The sequence below is a fragment of the Bacillus rossius genome, chromosome 14 (assembly GCF_032445375.1).
Source record: "Bacillus rossius redtenbacheri isolate Brsri chromosome 14, Brsri_v3, whole genome shotgun sequence".
Taxonomy (NCBI): Eukaryota; Metazoa; Arthropoda; class Insecta; order Phasmatodea; family Bacillidae; genus Bacillus; species Bacillus rossius.
The window spans coordinates 42,658,293-42,682,614 of NC_086341.1; the positions used below are offsets into that span (position 1 = coordinate 42,658,293).

The 24,322-nt window shown below is 39.3% G+C and overlaps 1 protein-coding gene across 3 annotated transcripts in view; it reads right to left on the reverse strand.

The window, feature by feature from the left end:
• Nucleotides 1-1,918: 1,918 nt before the first annotated feature.
• LOC134538832 (protein scarlet) overlaps nucleotides 1,919-24,322 on the reverse strand; it is a 463,007-nt gene continuing 440,603 nt past the window's right edge. For all 3 annotated transcript variants that reach the window (XM_063380356.1, XM_063380355.1, XM_063380354.1), the window contains 5 exons: nucleotides 18,623-18,850; nucleotides 17,743-17,878; nucleotides 10,984-11,089; nucleotides 9,793-9,893; nucleotides 1,919-6,313 (listed from right to left, as the gene is read on the reverse strand). In XM_063380356.1, coding sequence (XP_063236426.1) covers nucleotides 6,138-6,313; nucleotides 9,793-9,893; nucleotides 10,984-11,089; nucleotides 17,743-17,878; nucleotides 18,623-18,850 — 747 coding nt within the window. In that variant the 3' untranslated portion in view covers nucleotides 1,919-6,137. The remainder of the gene's footprint in view (nucleotides 6,314-9,792; nucleotides 9,894-10,983; nucleotides 11,090-17,742; nucleotides 17,879-18,622; nucleotides 18,851-24,322) is intronic.

The window sequence follows — 24,322 nt, forward strand, 5'->3', positions numbered from 1 at the left end:
GGACCCAGGGGTCCACCCTGCCCCACCCTTGTGGGGGGCCATGTCTCTCAGGCTTCTCACACCTACGCTGACAGCTCACAAGACGTTTGGTCCGCACTCTCATTACACTTGTTACTCATTCTCCAAAACAACTGCGAGAGCCGTGGCTGACTTCCGGAACACAATTTAGTTTTGTAGTCTCGCCACATAGGTATGTCCATCAAGTTAGTTCGACAACACGCCCTTTATGTAAAACCTTTTTATGTGTGAGTGAAATGCGAATATCTTCACATGGTACCAAACGTCATTATTTGAAATAGGTAGTTTGAAAAAAAAATATTTGCTTGCCTTTATTTGTGTAGCTGCAAAAAAAATATATATAAAAATTTCGAAAAGATAATACTGTTTCCAGTAGTTTCTCAAAGTGCTTTTGCAATGATTTTTAACAGTTTGTTTCAGCGAAATTTAGTGACCTCATTTCAAAGCTTTAATTAAGAGCAAAAAGTTTTATAATACAATTACTTTTGTGTTCTAAATAATAATCTTCACATTTTTTTCCATACCAAGCTGTTTTCGATAGAGTCATTATATTTATTGCAATGAGTTTTATTCAGAACTAAATTGAATATTTTGATGAAAAGGTATGTTGATGCATTAAAATAGCACCATTACAAGAACTTTAAACTTAATCTAATAAAACGTATTTCTAAAAAAAAATTATGTAGTCTTTTAGTGCAATTTTAAAACGTGACCATACTTAGTGCTGTAACTATTCAAGTGATAATGGCGTACAAGTGCCAATTATTTGTGTTACTTAAATAAAACACCTAAAATAAGGCGATCCCTACCATTTTGATATCAAATAGTGCAATGAATTCACTTATGCTTGCTTTTCTAAAAGCAAAAAAAAAGGTCAAGGTCAAAGGTGTGGTGACCAGATAATTATACTAACATGTCATCAGCACACTCTAGCAGACGAAAACAAGATGGAGATCTCCAGCGGGTGATTTCAAGATGGCGGCCGTCACGAAACATGTAACAGTGGTTTTAAGGATTTTTTTATTATTTAATTCGATTAGTTACTTTTTTTAATGATTTTTAAATTTTTTCCCGAATCTCTAGCATTAAAAATTACGGATTTTCAAGATGGCAGACATGACGTCATACTAGGTGAAGATATATAAACTTTGACATAAGTGGTGGGAGTCAGTATGCCAGCAGCCACCACGGGGGGAAGGATCGGTCGTCATTTTTTTTTGCCCTCGTCGGGTTCGAACCGAGGACTCCGAGCTCCGTGTCGTAAATGTATGTTTTTAAAATAGTTTTATTAAAATTTTATTAAGTGAATTTTTTTATAAATTTTAAAATTTTTTTCATTAAAATCGGATAATAAATTTAAAGATTGCGGGCGTAACGGAAATTGCAGCAGTGACGTCATCATCCAATATGGCGGACAACACAACTCCGGAATGTTCGATAAAACAAAATGACGTCATCCAAAATGGTGGATCCAAGATGGCGGATCCAATATGGCGGTCGGTTTCAAGGTCAAGTCCTGATAGAGGCTTAACTGAGGCTTGAGTTAAGGATGCTTAAGCCTCTATCAGGACATTTCTAGCCACTGGGATTTTTAAGGACTAAAACGGGAAATTTTACCTCGAAACGGGAATTTTTCCCTCGAAAACGGGAATTTTTTCTTAAAACGGGAAATTTTGAGTCATTTTTGAGGAATTTTGAGGAATTTTTGCCGCCGTGACGTCACAAATCCAAGATGGCTGACCGACAATCCCAATCCACAGCCTGAAGCCTGTCCCCGGACATACATATGAAAAATTTTTTCTGATAGTCTTTTTTAAGAATGTAATACAGGTAAAACTATAAAGTAGGGAACACAAACCAAACAACTGCATGTAGGTAAGAAAAAGAATAAAACTGTATAAATATTGTATTTATTTATTTGAACAAAAAACTACAAATACTACCCACGAAACAAATTTTAAATATAATAAAATAAACAAAAAACAACATTTTTAAAAATAGTCCAATATTTTATCGTATCATAAAGCGTAATAAAAGCGTAAGGTGCATAATAAAGTCTAAAAACAAAACGCGCTCACAACGTAAAACACGTTTCAACAATAGTTAACACGTAACAATTATTTTTTGCTCAAGCTTTTTACACAGTAAGTGTCCTTTCCTCCTAAAACTACAACATCCACCAAATTAAAATGAAAGTCCGCGGTGTATTTTCTACGGATGTATAGGTTAGCAAGATTGCACACTGGTTACATCACACAATCTTTAGACGAAAAAGAATGCTGAAAAAAGAAAAAGCAGCGGCAACATAGCACAGTATAAATGATAACACGAAGTAGTCACTCTCATGAAGAGAGCGACGTTATCTGGAGTATGTGCTGGACAATGAAGTGCCATGAGGAATCAGTTCAGTGAGTTCTGATGGACGGTTTGCAGTCAAGGAGGCTTCTTTGCCCCAACACTGATAAACAAACCTAAAACACCGACGCCCATGAAAGCTATAGTAGCTTATGGGAAGCACATGTATTATGATGTATTATTGTATGGCACCACACAATGCGCATCTGTTCATGGCGGGGTTAAAATGTGTGACCTGGTTTACCCGCCATTGGTCTGATGTTAGTCCGTGACGGTCAATTAGGCACCAGGTTTTCTTCTTCATAAATTGCCCAAGAATATTTCAAGACCTTTTATCGGATTTCCCCTTAGTCTACAGATAGTGTAAAAAGTATTTACTAAAAAGGAACACACGACCAAAATTTTCTCTACATTAAGATTCACACAGTATGAGAGAATTGCAGAAACGGTGTCCATCTAAACATATAGGCCTAATTCAACGTATAACTTGAATTCCTGCTATGTATGTATTACACAAATTAACTCAATTAAAATGTGCAGTTTTGAGCCCAAAACAGTCATAAGATGATATCACCTGTCTTTGGTTATACATTTTTTTTGACTAAGTTATGGAAGTTCGTTGGCTAGAACCCATCTTTGAGCTTTGTCGTGAAAATCATTATTTTCGAGGGGGAAAATCAACTTTGTCATTTATTTTGACAATTTATCTTTCTATGTGCCAGAAGTGTTGATGCACCACTTAGCTGCACAGTTGTCATTCGTACTGCGCTGGTGTTGCTAGTAGTAGTTCTGACTTATTTGCACAGTTGATATAACCTCTTAGGACCATAAGGTATGAAATATTCCATCAATGACCATCACACATCCCTCACTGACGATACCCTTAGATTCCAGCTGAAATAACAACAATGACATAATTTTTTTTAAGGACTGTTTGTAAGTACATTTAAACAAACCTTTTTTTTATCATATGCTGCCACTAATTAATTCACAACCTTCAGAAAATAAATACATAACATAATTTTAAGTATACATGTGGAGAAAAATTTGATACATGATTATTTTTAGCATTTTAATTGAACAGAGTGAGGTTTTTTGGTTGCAATAACATATTTGCTTCTCGGGAAAATACGTACACATTTGGGTAGCAGATGGTACAACTACAATATTCACCTGTGGTTATTTTGTGAATCCTAGATTTGGTTCGTTAAATTGATCATTAAAATAAACCAGGCATTTTTATTCATGTTCACATGATATAAGCAAATAATATTAAATTATAGTTAACAACTATCATACAATTTAGAGAGTTAAAGCAGTAGTTAAGTCAATGCACTCGCGTTTTAAGAGATACTAGTTTCGTATCTGAGTTCGGTAATTTTGGTTTTAGGTCTATATGCTTTCTTGAAATCATTCACGAAAATGCCTAAATAGTTTCATAAAATCGATTTAGAATTACTTGTTCTATATTATGTTCCAGATATAGTGTGACGAGTTTCTCATTCAATAATGACCTTACAGGAAACCATAATATGCAAAGTATTACATGATCATTAAGAAAAAAGGAGCAAAAATGCTATCGCGAACGAAAAAATCTTTATAAATAATGATAATTATTTACCCTGTATAGCTCCATTTAGATTTAAAAAATTATGTTACTATCTTTCTTAAACCCAAACAGCACAAACAAGCATAATTTTCTAATACTCGGCTCAAGCATATCCTCATAACGTATACAAAAATGTCATAACAAATGTTTATCACTTCAAAACCATCTTGTGAAGATGAAATAATTGACTTATGGGCATAATTGCACTTAATAGATACACAGTAAAAAAAACTGCGATCTTTGCTATGTAGTTGGATCCAGTTGGCAGTAAGCTAAGTTTATAACATCTCGTGTTTCTTGGCATCGGAGTTGAGACCCTGTCTGTAAGTTGTTAATTGACGACGGCCTCTACGTTTCGGCAGCTGCCTTGCAGCAGCCATCTTCAAGACGCGGCCTCAACACAGAAGCCTAGGGTTAGTCATAGTGACTCCGACCACGCAAACCTACGATCAAGATTTAGGTTTGTGACTTGTTTACATCAAAAACAATTAATGCGATGAATTCAAATTTAACGTTTAGTAATTAAAAATAAATATTTTGTTTGGAAGGATTTAACTGTAAAGGAATGGACATCTCACGATATTTTTCCCTAGGAGAAACCTGTTCTAGTCCAGGGATTCTCAAAGTGAGCGCAGAGTATTTTTGCACCACACAATCACTCTGGATAACTTAACTAGCAACGCAAAAGAGAGTAAGTTTACACTTCCTTCACAGTACAGTAAAATCCTTTCTACCACCTCATGTTATTTAGCTATAAAACAGCTTTATTAATAAAGATTGAAAACTTTTAAATTAAACCATGTAAAAAAAAATGTTGTTTAAACTATTTGTGGGATGAACCACATAATGGTTTGTATCGAGGGCACCACATGATATAACCTGAATCACCCAGTCAGGGGTGTACACTTTATCTGTGTCGGTGAGGCGAGAAGATAAGGTCGACGCTCGCTGGTGCTTCTAGCGTGGTGTCGCCTTTAGGCTCAAGGCCCTAAACTGCCGCACATTCTTCTCGTCGTGCATTGGGAAACTTAGAGATCCAAGCAGTGACCATTACATTATACCTCGGAGAAATAAAGAAAAAAAGAGTGTAATGCAAGTCCCTTGATTGCTTTCAAGAATCTCTATGGGATATTTAATGCCTGAAAATCATTCTAAGAACACGCGTTTGGAACTTTTATCACACTTATATAAATTCGGTTTAAAAAACACAATACGGAAAGGTAAATATCCGTTCTAAGCGTTATGTTTAATTTTTTTGTAAGCAGAGCCCACTCTGAATTTTAAAAGTTTTTAGAAAAAGGAAGATTTTCTCTGAAGCCTTGCACACAGATGTGTCCAGGTACAGCCGCTGGAATAGACACTTCGGGCACGCCTGCTCTAGCTCATGTATAACGCCCAGTAACTAACCACTGAGCAAAACATATATACAATATAGCATGTTACTGGACATATGATTGTCTGCTCATCTCGACAGTTCAGCCGATGTGTCGCGCGCAGAGATTAAACAGAGGCCGTGTCTCGCCGACAAATAAGTTATGTCTCGCCAACACAAAGGCCATGTCTCGCCGTCACAGACGTGAAGTCTCGCTGACACAGATGTGAAGACTCGCCGACACAGATGTGAAGTCTGGTCGACACAGAGGCAATGTCTCGCCGACAAAGAAGCTATGTCTCGCCGACACAGGGACCGTGTCTCGCCGTCACAGATGTGAAGTCTCGCTGACACAGATGTGAAGACTCGCCGACACAGATGTGAAGTATCGCCGACACAGAAGCCTTATCTCACCGACACAGATGCCATGTCTCGTCGACACAGGGACCGTGTCTCGCCGTCATAGATGTGAAGTCTCTCCGACACAGAGGCCTTATCTCGCCGACACAGATGCCATTAATCGCTTACACATATGTCACGTCAACACAGATGTCATGTCTCACCGACACAGTGGCCTTATCTCGCCGACACAGATGCCATGTCTCGTCGACACAGATAACATGTCTCGCCGACACAGAGGCCATGTATCGCCGACACATACTTATCTCGCCGACACACTGTCATGTCTCGCCGACACAGATGTGAAGACTCGCCGACACAGACGTGGAGTGTCACCGACACAGACGCCGTGTCCACGGTCGGCACGGCGCGCCGCGCGGAGCCTCACGCGCTCTTGGCACGCAGCAGCAGGCACATGTAGGCCATGACGTGGAACAGCACGAAGAGGATGGCCATGGCCATGAGGTCCATCCAGAAGTGGCAGGCGGCGAAGCTGTACTGGCTCAGCACCTCGGCGCCCGTCGTCAGGCACGGCAGGTCCGTGTGCTCGGTGGAGCACGCTGCCGCAAGGACACGTGCCTCAGTCACCTTACCTTACTCAACTTACTTTACTTACTTTACTAACTTAACTTAATTAACTTACTTTACTTAGCTTAATTAACTTACTTTACTTACTTAGCTTACTTTACTTACTTAGCTAACTTTACTTACTTAACTTACTTATCATACTTAACTTACTTAACTTACTTACTTAAATTACTTTACTAACTTAACTTACTTATCTTACATAAATTACTTTACTAACTTAACTTACTCAACTTACTTAACTTACTCAACTTACTTAACTTACTTAACATACTTAGCTTACTTAGCTTATGCTGATGTGTAAACATCTTAGCTCTCCCCGTATGCGGCGTTGAGTAGCAGTAGTTTAGTGAGCAGGGAACGAAACTCGATGAACGGGTAATGTGTAACCAACATGGCTGAACAACGTGTACCAACATACCTATACCCGTCCGATAGTCATTTTCGTAAAATTTTAAGGGGACATGCCATAAGTATTGGTGTGCCAAATGTAACTTTACGACAGTGAAACTACACTGGAATATATTCAGTAAACTGAAATAGGAATAGCAAAAGTAATCTCCAGTTTTAAAGTACCTAATAAAGCTAGCATTACAATAATTATAATAAATAATACACTTATTAATTCCTAATAGGATTTGTAACAAAATGGTAGAGAGCCGCTTGTTAAACTCAAGGGACATGGTTCAAATCTCGTCATTTCAAATATTTTTTAAATATATTTTTAAATAAAATTTTTGTATAAAATATTATTTAATTATAATGTTTAATCAGCTCAATAAGGTTAAGGGTTTTTTGTAGAAAGTATTTACACACTTATTTCAGTCGTTTAAAAAAAAAACAAATGTACAAACATATACTTACAGTTATAATACATGTTTTAAAATTTTTCAAGTTAATATTTTAGTAAAGTCATAGAAGTATAACTTCCAACCTGAAAGATACCTTTATAGTATTTACTGAGTAGTGAACTTTAAGAAGGTGGACAGTGGTTCAATAAAATTCATTTTCGAAAAATAGGTTGAAATCTGGTGTTTACGAATTTTTCAAGTCTTTTTTTGCTTATTTCAGAGTTGTATCTAATAATTTAAATTTCCTGTTTTTTCGTGCTGCTATCTGCAGCTCTGGACCTGATTTTTGACGAAGAATATTATTAAAAATACTGCTCATCTTTTTAAAACTCATTAATCAGTTAGTTCTATAAAGTTTCTTTTTTTTCTCTCTTTGAACTTCGGTTCGCGCCATCTTCCACATATGGCAGCACCGTGGTTACACATTTCCGTTCAATGCAACTTCCGTTCCATTCACGGAAATCACTCCTACCAAATGCTGCATGCCGAGAGCTGTGATGTTACACATCAAAAAAAAAAAATATATGACAAGGAAACTGTTTAAAGGAACATGTTATTATGTTGCTTTGTTTCCCCGTCATGAGCTGAATATCCCTACAGCTATGTTCCAACCTATGGTCGGAATCCTCCACCACGCCTCTCAAAATATGCGCCCTTTAAGGGTAGGTTGGGAGTCGGCTTACAGATCCATTTTTTTAAACATTCCAGAGTAAGTAATATTAAGACAGAGCTGTCAAGGGATTACTCCCCCCTTTGATCAGGAAGGTGATAGAGCCTCAGCCATGACCATACTAGGGCAACCCAGCATAGTATCACCTTAGCCGCCTGCCTCACTCAGCCAACCAGACTCGTGGATTCAAGTCTACAAGCCTACAGCATCAATACTCCTCAGTGCCCGAACCTTGAAGGTGTAACTGAGAAGAGGAGATATGGATCTCTTACATGTCCTGCTTCGGAGAACCTAATAGGGCATGGGCTCTGAGAACCGGGAAACAGATACGCCATTTCCAATCGCGGCATGGATTCTGACAACTGAACAGCTACGCCGAGAGGTTAAGGAGACACATCAATGGCCCTCACAAGGGTGGGGCTGGGTGGAGCCCTGGGTACAGGGTCCAGTCCTGCTTATTTTTAAATGTTTAACTATTAAAATTTTTTACAAACTAGAAAAAAAAACACATTGAATAATTTATAAATAAAGCTTAGTTTGGACTTATAAAATAGTAACCATAATTATACCCTGTATTTTCAGGTTAAATAACATTATAAAAAAGTGTGTAGGTAATAGAAATAACCATGCAATTATAATGTAGCACGTGAATGTAAAATTAGGGGGGAGGGGGTCTCAAATCCTGGGTCCAGGGCCCGTAATAGAATGTGGGGGGGCATGGACCCATCCCAACTTCGGAGCCACCGAACAGCCGCTATCCCTCCCTCACCACTGCGGTTTCAAGGAGTACCGACACGGGCCAACACCTGTCACATACCTGGGACCCCCTCGGTCACCCAGTTGCTCGTGATCCAACCAGAGGACAGCTATACCAGACAGTTGGCTGTTAGACTTTGTCAGCACCAGATTATTCCGACCTACGGCCGGCATTCTCACGTTCCCCATCCAAATACGCCCCCTGTTAGGGTAGGGTGGGAGAAACTTCCAGTTCGTTTATACATTCCAGAGTAATACATTTAAAACAGAACTGTTAGAGATCACTCCCTGTTGTTTGATCGTGAGGGTATTAGAGCTTCGGCAAAGACCAGCGGCTGGGGCCACCAACCCAGCATAGTCACCGCCTCAGCCCCGCACCTCGCTCAGCTGACCAGACAGTCGGCTGCGTCCTTTGCCCTGTGGACTTTGTCAGCACTGCTGGCGCCTACCCCTATCTCCCACGCCACACTGGGACCTCTCAAAACAACCAGGGAACCCGTTGCAGCCCATAGCACTCTAATGACCTGCCCAGTTCTGCAACTACGAGTCTCGTGGCGACAGCGCTACCGTGGTGTGTTGTGGTACTTCCCGCTGCCCACACGTCTACCCTTCAGCCGTCACCACGTCTACAGCTGCCGAAAGAGAGACTACTGCCTACTGCCCAAATAATCTACTAAGGGGAAGTAGGCCTCGCCAGACGCCAGCAGTGCTGATAAAGTCTAAGGGCTAAGGACGCAGCCAACTGTCTGGTTGGCTGATTGCGGCAGGGGGCTGAGGCGGTGACTATGCTGGGTTGCCCTAGTATGGTCAAGCTGAGGCTCTATCACCTTCCTGATCAAAGGGGGGAGTAATCTTTTGAAAGCTCTGTATTAATGTTACTTTCTCTGGAATGTAAAAAAAAAAAAAAAATGGATCTGTAAGCCGACACCCACTCTAAACTTAAAGGGCTCACATTTGGGATGAGTGGTGGAGGATGCCAACCATAGGTTGGAACACAGTTGTATAGCTTTCCAGCTCATGAAGGGGAAACAAAGCAACAAAATAACATGTTACTTTGAACAGTTTTGATGTTATTTTATGTGCTTGTTTTGCACTTGTCCATTTAAACTGGAATAATTTGGAACATACTACAAGGATGGTTGTGGTATCACGGGAATTTTGGTACTCATGTACTCACTGATGTTGGTGATGCCTTCCCACTGAACTATCGACAGTGCTTCGTTCGAGTACATGAGCCAGGAGAGGAACCGCATCCAGCTGACGTACCACGGCAGCGACCTGCAAGCATCACACAGAGACGTCAGTCTTCCATCCACGGGGGAGAAACTCTAATTGCCGAGACTAAGACCTATTTTTTAAAAAGTATTGGGCTTACCCGCTGGATAGTAGCTTTCACAATAGGTATATTACAAATATAGCTATATAAGAAATAATGAATAAGCTAAGAAATAACGCATAATCTTTTATCAGGCAAAAAAACCAGTGTAAATTAACTCACTTTATTTTGTCGTGACATACCAAACATTTTGCATCTTCTACTAATTTATATACAACATGATTTTTATTATGTTAGGTACTAAGAACTTAGTTGCCAAGTTAAATTAACATTTTAAATCTAACACTTTAAATTTGAACTCCTTGTCGGATTTTGTTTGCTAGTATTTACGGGCCCACCCAACAGACAGCTTCACATAACGCGCATATATATATATATATATATATATATATATATATTTCTAATTTTTAGTGCAGGAGTTGCAATTCTATTTCTCTCTTGTTCTATGCTTCTATCTCCAATCTCCCATCTCCCAGGACCAAAGTACGGTGGCTCATCGGTAAGGCACCGCACTTGCATGTGGCAAATTCCAGGCAAGTCACGGGTGGGACATTTATTCAAGCGTTTTTACCGTTGAAAATATGTTGATAATGCACTGCTTAGCCACACTGTTAGAAATTACAGCAAATTTGCAGAATTTTCAACGAAAAATTTACCTGAAACAAAATAAGAGTTCTTCGTAATCTCAGACAAGCGAAAGGGAAAAAAAAATTTTTTGCTGTAGACTCAAAACGTTTATTAGGAGTTTGGTTAATATTAAGTGTAATATTATTACTCTTGATTCACGTTTAAAAGTAGGTATACTCGACAACCGTAAACTTACGAACATAACCGTAAATTTACGAAGATGCCTGGATAATTGGCAGCTGGTGTTCTTCGTATATTTAAGTTGAAAATTTCTAGCAGCGCAGCGATTGTTAGTCACTAAGTTGATAGATGTTTTTAGAAAGGTCGACGTGTCAACCGGGCCGTGCCGGGTCGGCGGTATCCCGGCTCGCAACACGTCTAGCAGTCGGCGGTGACGCCACGTACCCCAGCTTGATGAACAGTCCGGAGGTGATCATGAGCACGTAGTCGAAGGGCACGAGGCAGGCCATGGCCAAGGTCACCGACTCGAAGGCGCTCGAGAAGAAGTAGCCTGCGCAGACACACACAAGCACCGCACTAACGAGCTGCCCGCACCCCTGGCAGGCCGCGAGGCCGCGAAGCGAAGAGAAGAGGAGAGGAGCGCCGCACCCGGTTGTCCGCTCACTGTTGCGAGGCGAAGAGAAGATATGCGAAGAGTATAGAAGCGAAGCGAAGAGAAGAGAAGCGAAGAGAAGAGAAGAGAAGCGAAGAGAAGAGAATCGAAGCGAAGAGAAGAGAAGATAAGCGATGAGAATAGAAGCGAAGCAAGCGAATAGAAGAGAATCGAAGCGAAGAAAAGAGAAGTGAAGCGAAGAAAAGAGAAAAGAAGCTAAGAGAAGCGAAGAAAATATAAAAGAAGCTAAGATAAGAGAAGCGAAGCGAAGAGAAGAGAAGCGAAGCGAAGAGAAAATAAGCTAAGAGAAGATAAGCGAAGCGCTGCAATCGGGTGTCAACCCACTACTACGAAGCGAAGAGGCGCGAGGCGGTCAGCAATACAGCAGAGATCTCGTATTGCGCTATTGCTTAGAGGAAAGTGAGGGAACTGGGGCTCACCTTAAAATAAAAGGCTATAATATTGGTTAAATAATGATATATTGAACTATAATTGCAGTTGTGCACACTAAAATTTATTAATATAAATTAACATAATAATTGTACGCATTTCGCCAATAGTAATGAAGTGGATGTATAAAAACTAGATTTACCACAATGCGTTATTTTACCCGCAACTTCGGGTGAAATGGCGTATTTATTCGGGCAATATGAGCCACTACAAAAAATTGGGAGGAAGCCTTCAAATTAAGGAAACATTATATTTAACAACATTAAATAATATGTAACGGAACTAAGTAATAATAATAATATAAGACAGTAAAGATAAACATACTTAGTCAAGTTTTGATTATGTAATTCTATAAAATAACTAGCTGACCCGGCAAACGTTGTTTTGCCATATAAATTATTTCTAGGGAATTTCTACCTGCAGTACCCGGCGTTGCCCGGGCTGAACACAGGGTGTATGGGACCTTTTTCGAAATAAGATGTAGTTAGTAATTGTCTTCTTAATTTCAATGTCAAGTGTGCAAAATAATTTATATCACTTTCAGATCCCGACAGACGTTCTGCCAGTGTATAGTTATTTACCTGTACCTATATATCTAAAAATTGGTGGTCTGTATGTAGTCTAGACTCTATAAAGCACTATAGAAAAAAGCTTAAAAATAAGAGATTACTAATATTGAAAAGATTCCATTATCTAGCTAATGCTCGGCATGCATTGCAATGCCTCATTAAGTTTTGTTTTGTAATATGTTTGAAGTAGTTACACATATAAAAATCATCTATCCATCTCTCTAAACATATATTTATCTCTATCTACATATTTACATATCTATGTATCTCTCTATCGCTATGTATCTCTTTATATATACATATTTACATATATACCTCACACTATCTCTATCTCTTCTATATATAAATCTATATATAGCTCTATACATCTATATATCTCTTTATCTAACCCATTTCATTCTATATACCTCGCTCTATCTCAACTTATCTCTCTCTCTCTCTCTATCTCACTCGATATATATCACTCTATCTCTGACTCTCTTTTATATTTAAATAAATTGTGTCATGCGTGCGCACTTATACAACAAAAACAGTGCCACTGTATAATATGAAATAACCACATTTTTTGAAACGATTTGTGCTCCAACTATTGCAAAATAGTTATACCGTCTCAGAAACCTTCACGGGCATGCGCATAACAACTCACCAAAATTTCATCGCAATTGGGCGAATGGTATACGAACGCATACAGCACAAACAAACGAAAATTAAAGACATGACAAACGCATCAAACGATGGTGCGTTTAAAATTCAAGGCAACTAACTCTATCTATTTACGAAGTTAAGAACAAAACTGTTATGAGCGCCTTTATTTTGCTAGCCGCTGCGAGCTCCACTAAGCGGGCTGGTCTCGCCAAGGAGAAAAATATGAATTTGGCAGACGTTACTATGTGTATGATCGTGTGGCAGACATAAAGAAATGACACTCACTCACTATTTGTATGTCTATGACCTATGATTTTTTCTGTTATAAAATGAAAGTATCACTTTTTCACTCCCTTAGGGATGGAATTTCATATTAATATGTGGTCTATGTGTTCATCCAGGTAATGAGCTCGTTGTAGGCGGGGAAGGTTGATCAAGTGTTAATTGATCAGCTATCGACCGGGGTTAAAAAATATAAAATTCTATTAAAAATTAGGGGTTGGTGATAGAAGGGTGAAAATTGAGGATTGTATGTATTTTTGTATGTTGTATCATAAAAAAATATAAATTAAAAATTTTGTCTAAAAAATAAAAAAGAAAATTAGGGGTGGACTACCCCTAACATTTAGGGGGATGAAAAATAGATGTTGGCCGATTCTCATAGATACCGGATAAGCACAAAAAATTTCATCAAAATCGGTCAAGCCGTTTCGGAGGAGTATGGCAACGAAAACTGTGACACGAGAATTTTATATATTAGACTAGCTGACCCGGCAAACGTTGTTTTGCCATATAAATTATTTCTAGGGTATTTCTAGCTGCAGTACCCGGCGTTGCCCGGGCTGAACACAGGATGAAGGGTACCTTTTTCAAAATAAGATGTAGTTAGTAATTGTCTTCTTAATTTGAATGTCAAGTGTGCAAAATAATTTATATCACTTTCAGATCCCGACAGACGTTTTGCCAGTGTATAGTTATTTACCTGTATATATCTAAAAATTTGTTGTCTGTATGTAGTCTATAGACTCTATAAAGCACTATAGAAAAAAGGTTTAAAAAAAAGAGATTACTAATATTGAAAATATTCCGTTATCTAGCTAATGCTCGGAATGCATTGCAATGCCTCATTCAGTTTTGTTTTGTAATATGTTTGAAGTAGTTACACATATACAAATCATCTATCCATCTCTCTAAATATATATTTATCTCTATCTGCATCTTTATATATCTATATATCTCTCTATCACTATTTATCTCTTTATATCTACATATTTACATATATACCTCACACTATCTCTATCTCTTCTATATATAAATCTCTATATAGCTCTATACATATATATATAACCCATTTCATTCTCTATACCTCGCTCTATCTCAACTTATCTCTCTGTCTCTCTCTATATCACTGTATATATATATCACACTATCTCTGACTCTCTTTTATATTTAAATTAATTGTGTAATGCGTGCGCACTTATACAACAAAAAAAGACGAAGTGCCACTATATAATATGAAATAAACACATTTTTTTAAACGATTTGTGCTCCAACTATTGCAAAATAGTTACACCGTCTCAGAAACCTTCACAGGCATGCGCATAACAACTCACCAAAATTTCATCGCCATTGGATGAATGGTATAGGAACGCATACGGCACAAACAAACGAAAATTAAAGACATGACAAACGCATCAAACGATGGTTCGTTTAAAATTCAAGGCAACTAACTCTATCTATTGAAGAAGTTAAGAACAAAACTGTTATGAGCGCCTTTATTTTGCTAGTCGCTGTGAGCTCCACTAAGCGGGCTGGTCTCACCAAGGAGAAAAATATGAATTTGCCAGACCTTACTATGTGTATGATCGTGTGGCAGACATAGAGAAATGACAGTCACTCACTATTTGTATGTCTATGACCTATGATATTTTCTGTTATAAAATGAAATTATAACTTTTTCACTCCCTTTGGGATGGAATTTCATATTAATATGTGGTCTATGTGTTAATCCAGGTAATGAGCTAGCTGTAGGCGGGGAAGGTTGATCAAGTGTTAATTGATCATCTATCGACCGAGGTTGAAAATATAAAATTCTATTAAAAATTAGGGGTTGGTGATAGAAGGGTGAAAATTGAGGATTGTATGTATTATTGTATGTTGTATCATAAAAAAATAGAAATTAAAAATTTTGTCCAAAAATTAAAAAAAAAATTTTAGGGGTGGACTACCCCTAACATTTAGGGGGATGAAAAATAGATGTTGGCCGATTCTCATAGATACCGGATAAGCACAAAAAATTTCATCAAAATCGGTCAAGCCGTTTCGGAGGAGTATGGCAACGAAAACTGTGACACGAGAATTTTATATATTAGACTAGCTGCCCGACCCGGCTTCGCACGGCTATACTAATGGAAAAAAATAAAGCCACATCTCCCATTTACAGTAATGGTAAATAAAAAAAATTCAGTGAAAATTTATTACAATGCTGTATAATGTACCGGAGAGAAAATGAATAGCACCGATGGTTTCCCGACTCGTGCACGCAACGTACAACTGATGTACCCGTACTTCGCTACGGCAGTCTACATGCAGATCACTCTTGCGCCGCTCATTATACATGCCCCTCCTTGTGGGTACGCCACTGCCGCGCGATGCCCGTTGCCATGGAGACGCAGAAGGCATGAACAATGCAAAATCCTGTTCTCATGCAGACAAAGTACCCACTGTTGCCTGGTTTTAACATCCAATGGGATCTAATTTTCTGAAAATGTCATCCTGCGTAACATAAGGAACATTACTGTGAAGTTTCAAGTCTGTAAAATATATATACTTGAAAAAAAAGGGCAATTTTTGATATTTAAAGTACTTGCAAAATTTCAACGGTGATGAGGACTGCACTAACAATGAAATAGCCGTTGCCATAGAGACGAATGAAGCATCAACAAAGCAACAGCCGTTGCCATGGTGATTTCCTACCAAAAACTGGAAATAAAAAAAAATTTTAGGGGTGGACTACCCCTAACATTTAGGGGGATGAAAAATAGATGTTGGCCGATTCTCATAGATACCGGATAAGCACAAAAAATTTCATCAAAATCGGTCAAGCCGTTTCGGAGGAGTATGGCAACGAAAACTGTGACACGAGAATTTTATATATTAGATTTAACTCCAGGCCAATTTTGATTAAATATTCGGGGTAATAAATAAATATTGCCCATACTTAGCAAATATACATCATTTTGCTTAAATTTACAAAAAAAATGTTATTCAAAATTAAAACTAAAATTATATACACTATTGCATCATAAAAGCGTTAATATTAGGCAAGGGCAAATATTTGATACCCATTCCACACTAAAACGTATAAGCATGAAATTTCACTTGAAATATTCTAGGATATTCATTATAAGAAAATTAAAATACCTGTAGTTTAATAATAGCTCACTAGTTATAATATATATTTTTAAAATCAAACCAACTTACATTGCCATTTATACCTTTTAAACTTTTTTTTTTTACATATTGGTTACACTTGCTTTATATTTGGGATTAGGTATTTATTAAAAGCAAGTACCCTATAGAGCTTAGATATTTAAGAAGTCAGGACCTTGGTATGAGTTATAATTTTTTTACACAATGTTCTTACTTTAAAAATTGTGTTTTTTATTCAGTCAATTTTCTGACTTAGACATAGCCCTTTTCTGTATTATTGTTAGTTTTTCCTCGCAATGTTTTGTGTTGATTATAGAATCTGAGATTTACATCTACTTATTTTGGAATTGTTTGTGGTAAGTAGTTAATATTTTTGCAAATTTTTATGAAATTTTTACAAAGATAGGTCTGAATAAAAAGCTGCGTGACCTAGCACTTTTCTTGAGAGATTCGGAAGCATTGGTGCTAATGAAATGCCACTCTCTTCGACAAAGAGCTACACTGACTGGCAGCGGAGTGAGTGGTCAGTGCAGCCACTCACCACTAGGGGAGTAAGAGCTCCTGGTCACAAATTCAGCAATGGATAAAAATATGGAAGTGGATCATGAGTCCAAGTTCCCAACCCTTGCATGGTAGACTCTTTTCTACTTTGTCCAACTCTTCATCCAGACCATCCTCTGTACCCCGTATACTCCTATGCTGTTAATGGATTCCCTCGCATCCCGCATGTTCCCCCCCCCCCCCAGGGTTTTCCCTGTGTCTATGCAGGTTTTACCTGGGCCCAACATATCTAGTTTTAGTCTAGAATAGTCAGGGAGGGTAGTTAGTCATGTCTTCAATCGTTGCCATGGCTGGCCAATCCCCTCCTAGCACATGATGCATGCGACCCTCTCCCTGCATGACTGATCCCAGCATGACTAGGCATATAGCTTCGGCCTGAGACGCACTTAGGTCCGTCCCTAACCCGGGCCCTCCTACAAATACATTTAGTTTTAAGTCAGGTTAGGGGAAACAAAAATATTACTGAAAAGGGGGATGGAGGTTCGAACCCACGACCTGTATGTTGCTTATCATCATGGTGCCTTTGACCACACGGCTATTTTTTTTAAATAAAAGATGGGTTGCACACTGGCATGTTTTGACAGTGACCAGTGTGCCAATCATCTCTCCCACCCCCTTAAAGTTGTATTTTTATGTCACCCCGAGTCATCGTGAAATTGTAGTTGTGGTTGCTGGTGTATTAAGACAACACAATTTACATCCATGTCTTACCCGGGATTCTAACCCTGAGCCCCTATCAAACCTACTTAGGAATAACAAATAGTTATATGCAGATACTAATTTTCAAAAGGTGCCCCGGGAGGGGAAGGGGGAAGGAAATGTCTACTGTTAAACAATTACAAGTGGTAGGGATGGTGAGGCCTCACGAACTACCGTGGTTTTGCGGCGACTCACCGCAGGCCGTGGACACGTTGATGGTGAGCACGGTGATGAAGGTGGTGGTGAGGAAGGCCTGCGTGGTGGCCTTGAGACCCGCCAGGTAGTAGATGAGCGCCGCGAACAGCAGCGGCTCCAACAGCAGTCCGGGGACCTGGGCACAGAGCCGGGGGGTAGGGGGGCGACTCGAACAACCCGACATGCCACACGTACTCCAGAGTGATCCGGAGCGATCACTGCATATTGTTCGTTTTGCTTTGCAAATTTCTTTCATTTTTCGGAAGGAAATTACAAATAACCTGCATGGAATGGAATATGCTGCATTAATTCAAATGGAAGAGCGAAATCTTGGAAAATAACATGGTGGTAAATGGAATATTCACAAATGCATTGACACAGGAGAGGTAATAGAGGTGCGTGGAGTTAAGTTCACTGCGTTACTCCGTGGGTAAAATAGAATCTTAGCGTGGCACGGGTACAACATGGAGGTGTACTGGCCGTACAAGGTCTTGCTTATTTACACCTTGGTGTGGCATCATTGTAAGATTATAGTGAATGGGTGACTCACCATGACGATGACCTTAGAGAGGTAGTGGAAGTGCATTTCTCATGGGAAACAATAGTATCTTGGAGTGGCATGCGTGTAACATGGGGGTGTACTGGCCGTACAAGGTCCTGCCTCTTTACACCTTGGCGTGGCATCATTGTAAATCATGGTGAATGGGCGACTCACCATGGCGATGACCTTAGAGAGGTAGTGGAGGTGCATTTATCGTGGGAAACAATAGTATCTTGGAGAGACACGTGTTCAACATGGAGGTGTACTGGTCGTACAAGGTACTGCTTCCTTACACCTTGGCGTGGCATCATTGTAAATCATGGTGAATGGGTGACTCACCATGGCGATGACCTTGGAGAGGTAGTAGAGGTGCGTGGGGTAGAGGCCGCTGCGGTACTCCCTCCGGAACAGCGGCATCTCGGAGGGGAACGTGTGCAGCACCGAGTACATCGGGGAGAAGACGTTCTCGGACACGAGGATGAAGAGCGCTCCCTGCACGGACTGGATGCCCAGCTGCGAGGGCGCCACGGAGCCGGTGAAGCACAGCCCGGCCATCAGGCCTATCCCCTGCCGCACACGACGACACTCTCCAGCACATGTTCCCTGCCGCACACAACACTCACCAACACATGTTCCCTGCCACACACAATACTCTCCATCACGTGCTCTCACTCTTGGAGGTGACCTGCAAGGGAGCAGGTATGCCCAGTCTTGTCACTGTCACAATTGAAGTGAAAAAGACTACGACCACCTTTCCTCATTTTCCTTGAATGCAGCAAATATGTTTCTTATAATGAAGTACAAAGTATCTCAGAGAGGCACGTGTGCAACATAGAGGTGTACTAGCCGCACAAGGTCCTGCTTCTTTAAACCTTGGCATGACATCATTGTAAGATCATGGTGAATGGGTGACTCACCATAGCGTTGACCTTAGAGAGGCAGTATAGGTGCGTGGGGTAGAGTTGCTGAATTACTCATGGGGAAACAAAAGTATTTTAGAGAGGTACGTGAACATCATGGAGGTGTACTGGCTGCACAAGGTCCTGCCTCTTTACATTGTGCCACCAATTAGTACTTTTTGGCACAATTTTATATTCGCATTTTTTAAAAATAATTTTGCCAGTCGTTTTTGCAGCCAAAAAACTTTTTTCCGCCTCCTGTACACTCCCGTTTAATCTTTGTCAGGCCAGTCTCCCCAATATTTCCCAGAACTAAATCTGATTTTGCCGACCCAGTGCAAGTCAGACAGTGCGTTCATCTTATCCCCGCCTTGGCGCACGCCTTTCGCCTGTAATTCTCCTCCGAGCCGTGGCAAGAAGTGCTATGTCCTGCAAGCTATTAGAGCAGCTAGGTTCTGAGAGCCAGCCTTATGCGAGCGATTTCAGGCACACCCGCGGGTATCTTAAACACCTCCCCGGCACAACTGGGGTCCCTGCCGAGAGAGTTTCCCACTGGCAGCAGCACATTTCCCATTCTCCCCCCTACTACATTTCCAGGGAACCATGCCCAGTTCACTCGCCGGTCAACAACCCCGGCCTGCCCCGAGGTCATGCCATCGGCCTGCGAAAGTACCGACTCTGCCCTCTAGCAGCAGATTTGTGATTTATTTCCCCCAGGGTGTTTTAAAGCACCCTTAACACCTGCCCCCTGGCGCCTCACGGAACAAGCAGTGCCCCGTAGTTCATTTCCAAGCCACCAGAGCAGTGCACTAGTCCCTTCCATAAGCCCAATGCTTTAGCAGTCGCCTTGTGCGAGTCGACCTTTTCTGGTTTCGGACAACCCTCGGTAGGTCCTGTTGACATCGGCCAGTACCACCAACTTCCAGATATCGAGGTCAGTATTTCTCGACCACCCCCTCGGAAATCTCCGGAACCGTCGGTCCGGAAGCCGAAGTATCCCCCCCCCCTTTGTTTTGATTGACTACGTCCTTTTAATTACGAGTCTCTGCCACCCCGAAGATATTTCTTCGCGCCGCGAGAGCCAGATGGACCACACGGCATCGTCGGCGAGCCGCACATAAAGACTTCGCTCCGGTCGTGGTTCAAATATGTAATAAAATAGGCAAGGGATGTGGTCCCTACACCTTTTTAGTAATTAGTAATTAGTCAGTCTGCATACCTCGTGCTTCATTAATAATACTTCATAATATTTTCTAATCATTTTAAATTATGGAAACGTCAGCGACAACCGCGTGTTCGCGAGCTCCGCACCCTGGCTGGCGCTGGAAGCCATCTCCCTGTTTGGTGAGTTTCTTACAAACTTTACTCCCTGACCATCATCGGTTAGAAGGCATTTTATGCCTATTTTGCTAACTGTCTGTGAACCAGTTCTGAACATGTTTGATTCGGACCTGTTCGCAGACAGGGTCCAAGGGCCGGATGCGGACCTTACACCACCCTTGAGTCCTTCCTCCAGCAACCAGGACGACTAAGGCGCCCTGACGCCTCGTTAGCAGGACAACTTCGGCCAGCGAACGTCAAACCTCCAGTCCCCCAGCTTTTTTTTAAAAATGTTTTCTGCATAAACATTAAATCACGAGTTGAAAAGATCGGGACACTAGAAATTTTTTCTTTCGGGACTTTAATGCCTCTAAGTGCCAACTCTGGAATTGCGCAGTCTAACCTGTTTATTGTTTTTGATTCTGTTTTAATTATGTCCAATGAAACTTAATCGTAATTTTCTAATACGGGCTGGCCCATTCTTTAAATGACGTAATTGAATATATTTTTATATAATTTAATAATTTTAATATTTTTGTCAATCAAATCATCAAATGTTATAATTTTCACGTGAAAGTAATTAAGAATTAAATAAACATAGAGGTACTTATATCTAAACGAAATCACGCCTTGTTTTTTTTTTGTTCAGCCTTTTGAAACTGAAAGATTCACCATTTACACAAGTCATCAAGAGAGAGTGTTGTGTAACAAAATCTTGGTGTGGCATCATTGTAAAATCATGGTGAATGGGTGACTTACCATGGCGATGACCTTAGAGAGTGCTGATTTGTTATTATAATGTTTGTGTAACAATTCTCGGTACACAATGACAATTTTTAAAAATTCTTTGTGGCGAGTTCCTTTCAAGCCATTAAACATGCTTCTTGTGTTATAATTAAGGTCGCGACAGATTGTTTTGCTTTTCCATGTGATAACCAGATCGACTCGAACATCTGTGTCATATACTTAGGCACCAGATTAATACAACCATGTCATCTATGGCGTTATCACGGCACAGACAGAAAACATTTTTTGGGGGAAGATATTTTTGTTATAACTTTAACTTCAGTGTAAATATTTTTAAAATGTGAATTTAAGACACAGAGCAAATTTTTTTCGCACAAATTCTTGGCTGTCATTACAATGACATACTACTTTTAAAAATATCTCCTTTTCCTAAATGACGAAACGATTATTATCATTGTCATTTTGATCTAAATGCATTCAAGGAATTTGAACTTTGGTTTTCTTATCATATACAAATTTGATCTTAAAAATTTCTCATACATTACAACACATAACCAAATTTGAAAAAAAACCAAAGTTCTTGTAAATAATACACTAAAGTATTAATAATATAGTAAAATACGTACAAAATTTTCTTGGATGTTGGTAAATTTACTGTACTTAAGGTACTGATCAAATTAAAAATATTAATTATACCTAACTAATCTACTAGATTCTCGTCGATGGTTACTACTAGTTAAGCAAGTACTAATTACAAAGGACTATCAAAAACTGGCTAACTAACTAAGAAAAAATTTCCAGTTTTTTCTATGCTTAAATCGTTTTGTTTACCTACGTTTACCTACTTATCTGCCAAATTTACCATTTCTGAGTGGTAACCTACCAACTGCTCAAAATAGGGCACTCTCAAGCCTTCTAAAACACCCGATTTACAACACCACGAATTATATGTGACCTTTTAATAATAATTGGTTATGGTGTTTTTATTTTACAGTACTTTTCTCATTATGGCGTTCGTGGTTTATTCGTATACTCGTGTCTAAAGATATTTTGACAATGTGGTGTCAAAAAATACTCGTTTATGCTTGTTTTAAAAAATTACCCACTATCTGAATAAAAATAACTGAAGCTTTTCCATCGGATCAGATATTTGGAAAAAAAAGTTTTATGTAAACCAACATTTTTTTTATTTTGAATAAAATATTCTTAAAAAAATAGTTTTTATATATCCTATACAATACTTTAGGATAAGCGTTCAAAATATTTTCAACTTTTGAGAAGCAATGCTTTATTGAATGTCCAAAATGTTTCATACAGTATTAAGAGAAACATAATTTGCCAAAGCTAGACGTAGAAAACTCAAACTAATATAATATATTTTTGTGGTAGAAAGTATATCTCCTATATTAATTTACAAATCTTTGAGTCAAAAGTATAACTAATTAAAGTACCTACAATATGATTGCTTCAGGATATGAAGTTTGAGTGTAACGTAATAAAAGCTAAGAAGTTTCATGTTTTTTTTTTCCTGAAGAAGAACCAGCTTGAATGTGAAGAATCTTAAGGTCAATAGTGCAGGCCCCCCTGCCTGAAGGAAATGTCTAATGCTTCAACAAGGCTTGAACACTTGACGAAATGATGTGACATGGAGTAGCCACTGAGAATGTCCGTCAAGCGTGAACACGAACACGTCAAGTGAACATAACTCACCAGTTTTGGGTTCCATCCAGCATCGGAAACGAACCCGGATAAACATTTTTTGGGAGGAAAATGGTGTGAAAACAGCACCGAAGTTGTCTGGACAGGTTAATATTTATCGTGCATCCATTACTTATGTGTAGAGACCGGAAAAATTCGCGATTTCAATGACCTGTAGGATATACTCCATGATCCTCTACGCACGCGGGAAAATTACATCTGCTCATTGGCTACTGACTCGTGATACCTGCTAACTGGGACGCTAGTGATTCGATACTTCTTTTGTTAAAGGTTTTTCATTGGCCGAGTATTATTAAGATAAACTGTGGCCTAATCACTGATGCAGTAAAAAAGCAAACGTTTTTGGATTCTAGACTATCACGAAATGAATCCGCAAATTTTTCAGGTCTCTACTTATGTGGCGCATGTTTTGAGAATATATTACACCTTTGAGGTTGACAAAATCATCAGTAGTCACTACGAACATAGAATCTATTGCAATTAAATTAATATTTGCCTGAATTTAAGTGTGGGTAGTTATATGTTTTGTGTTGACATTAGTAACAGCGTGAAGAGTCACACGTCTGCGTGCGGTCACGCGTAGCATTTGGAACTATTTGTATCTAGTTAGAGTCAGTTGGAAGGTCTTACAGAGGCTTCTGCCAGGAACGTATTTATTCAAGTCTCTGACTTGACTGCCAGTCATCCATAACACCAACTTTGATTTAATGTTATTAACCAAAACCGTAATGATCATTTTTGTTTCAAAAGATAAAAAAAAGTGGTTGGAGGAATGCCTGCTAAGAAAATCTTGTTAAATATTACTATTTGTTTCGTCTTTTTGTTTTGTCGTGTTTTTGTCTCGTTTAAACTGTCGTGCCGATTTTTTTTGTTCAATATTTTTGTGCTGTCATCATTTGTGGGTTTTTTTCGTTCTCTTAGTCCATTTTTCTTTGTTTGTTGACCATATTCCTGTTATGGAATATTATGTGGATTTTATATCATGTTGACAACAGAAATTTTTTTTGCTTAATTTGTGTTTTTGTCTTTTGGGTTTTTATGTAGTTTTCTTCTACATACATACATGTGCTTAGCAATGGCGTATGTCCAAAAGTTTACATCAAGTTAAATATTACTGTTTAGAATTCAAATAGTTTTATTTAACGCAGTGTGTGTGTTTTTTTTATGGAAGAGGTGGAGGTGTGTAAAAAATATACGCGCATTCGCAGTAACACGCAGACGTAGTGCTTGCCTAAGCGCTGTTGCGGTGTACCTATTTGTAAGCCGGGACTTGTTTGCGTGAAGCACGTCAAGGCGATTTGTGTGAACCTGGTCTGACGACCTCAGGCTCCAAGTAAGGAAACGCGGGCTGAGA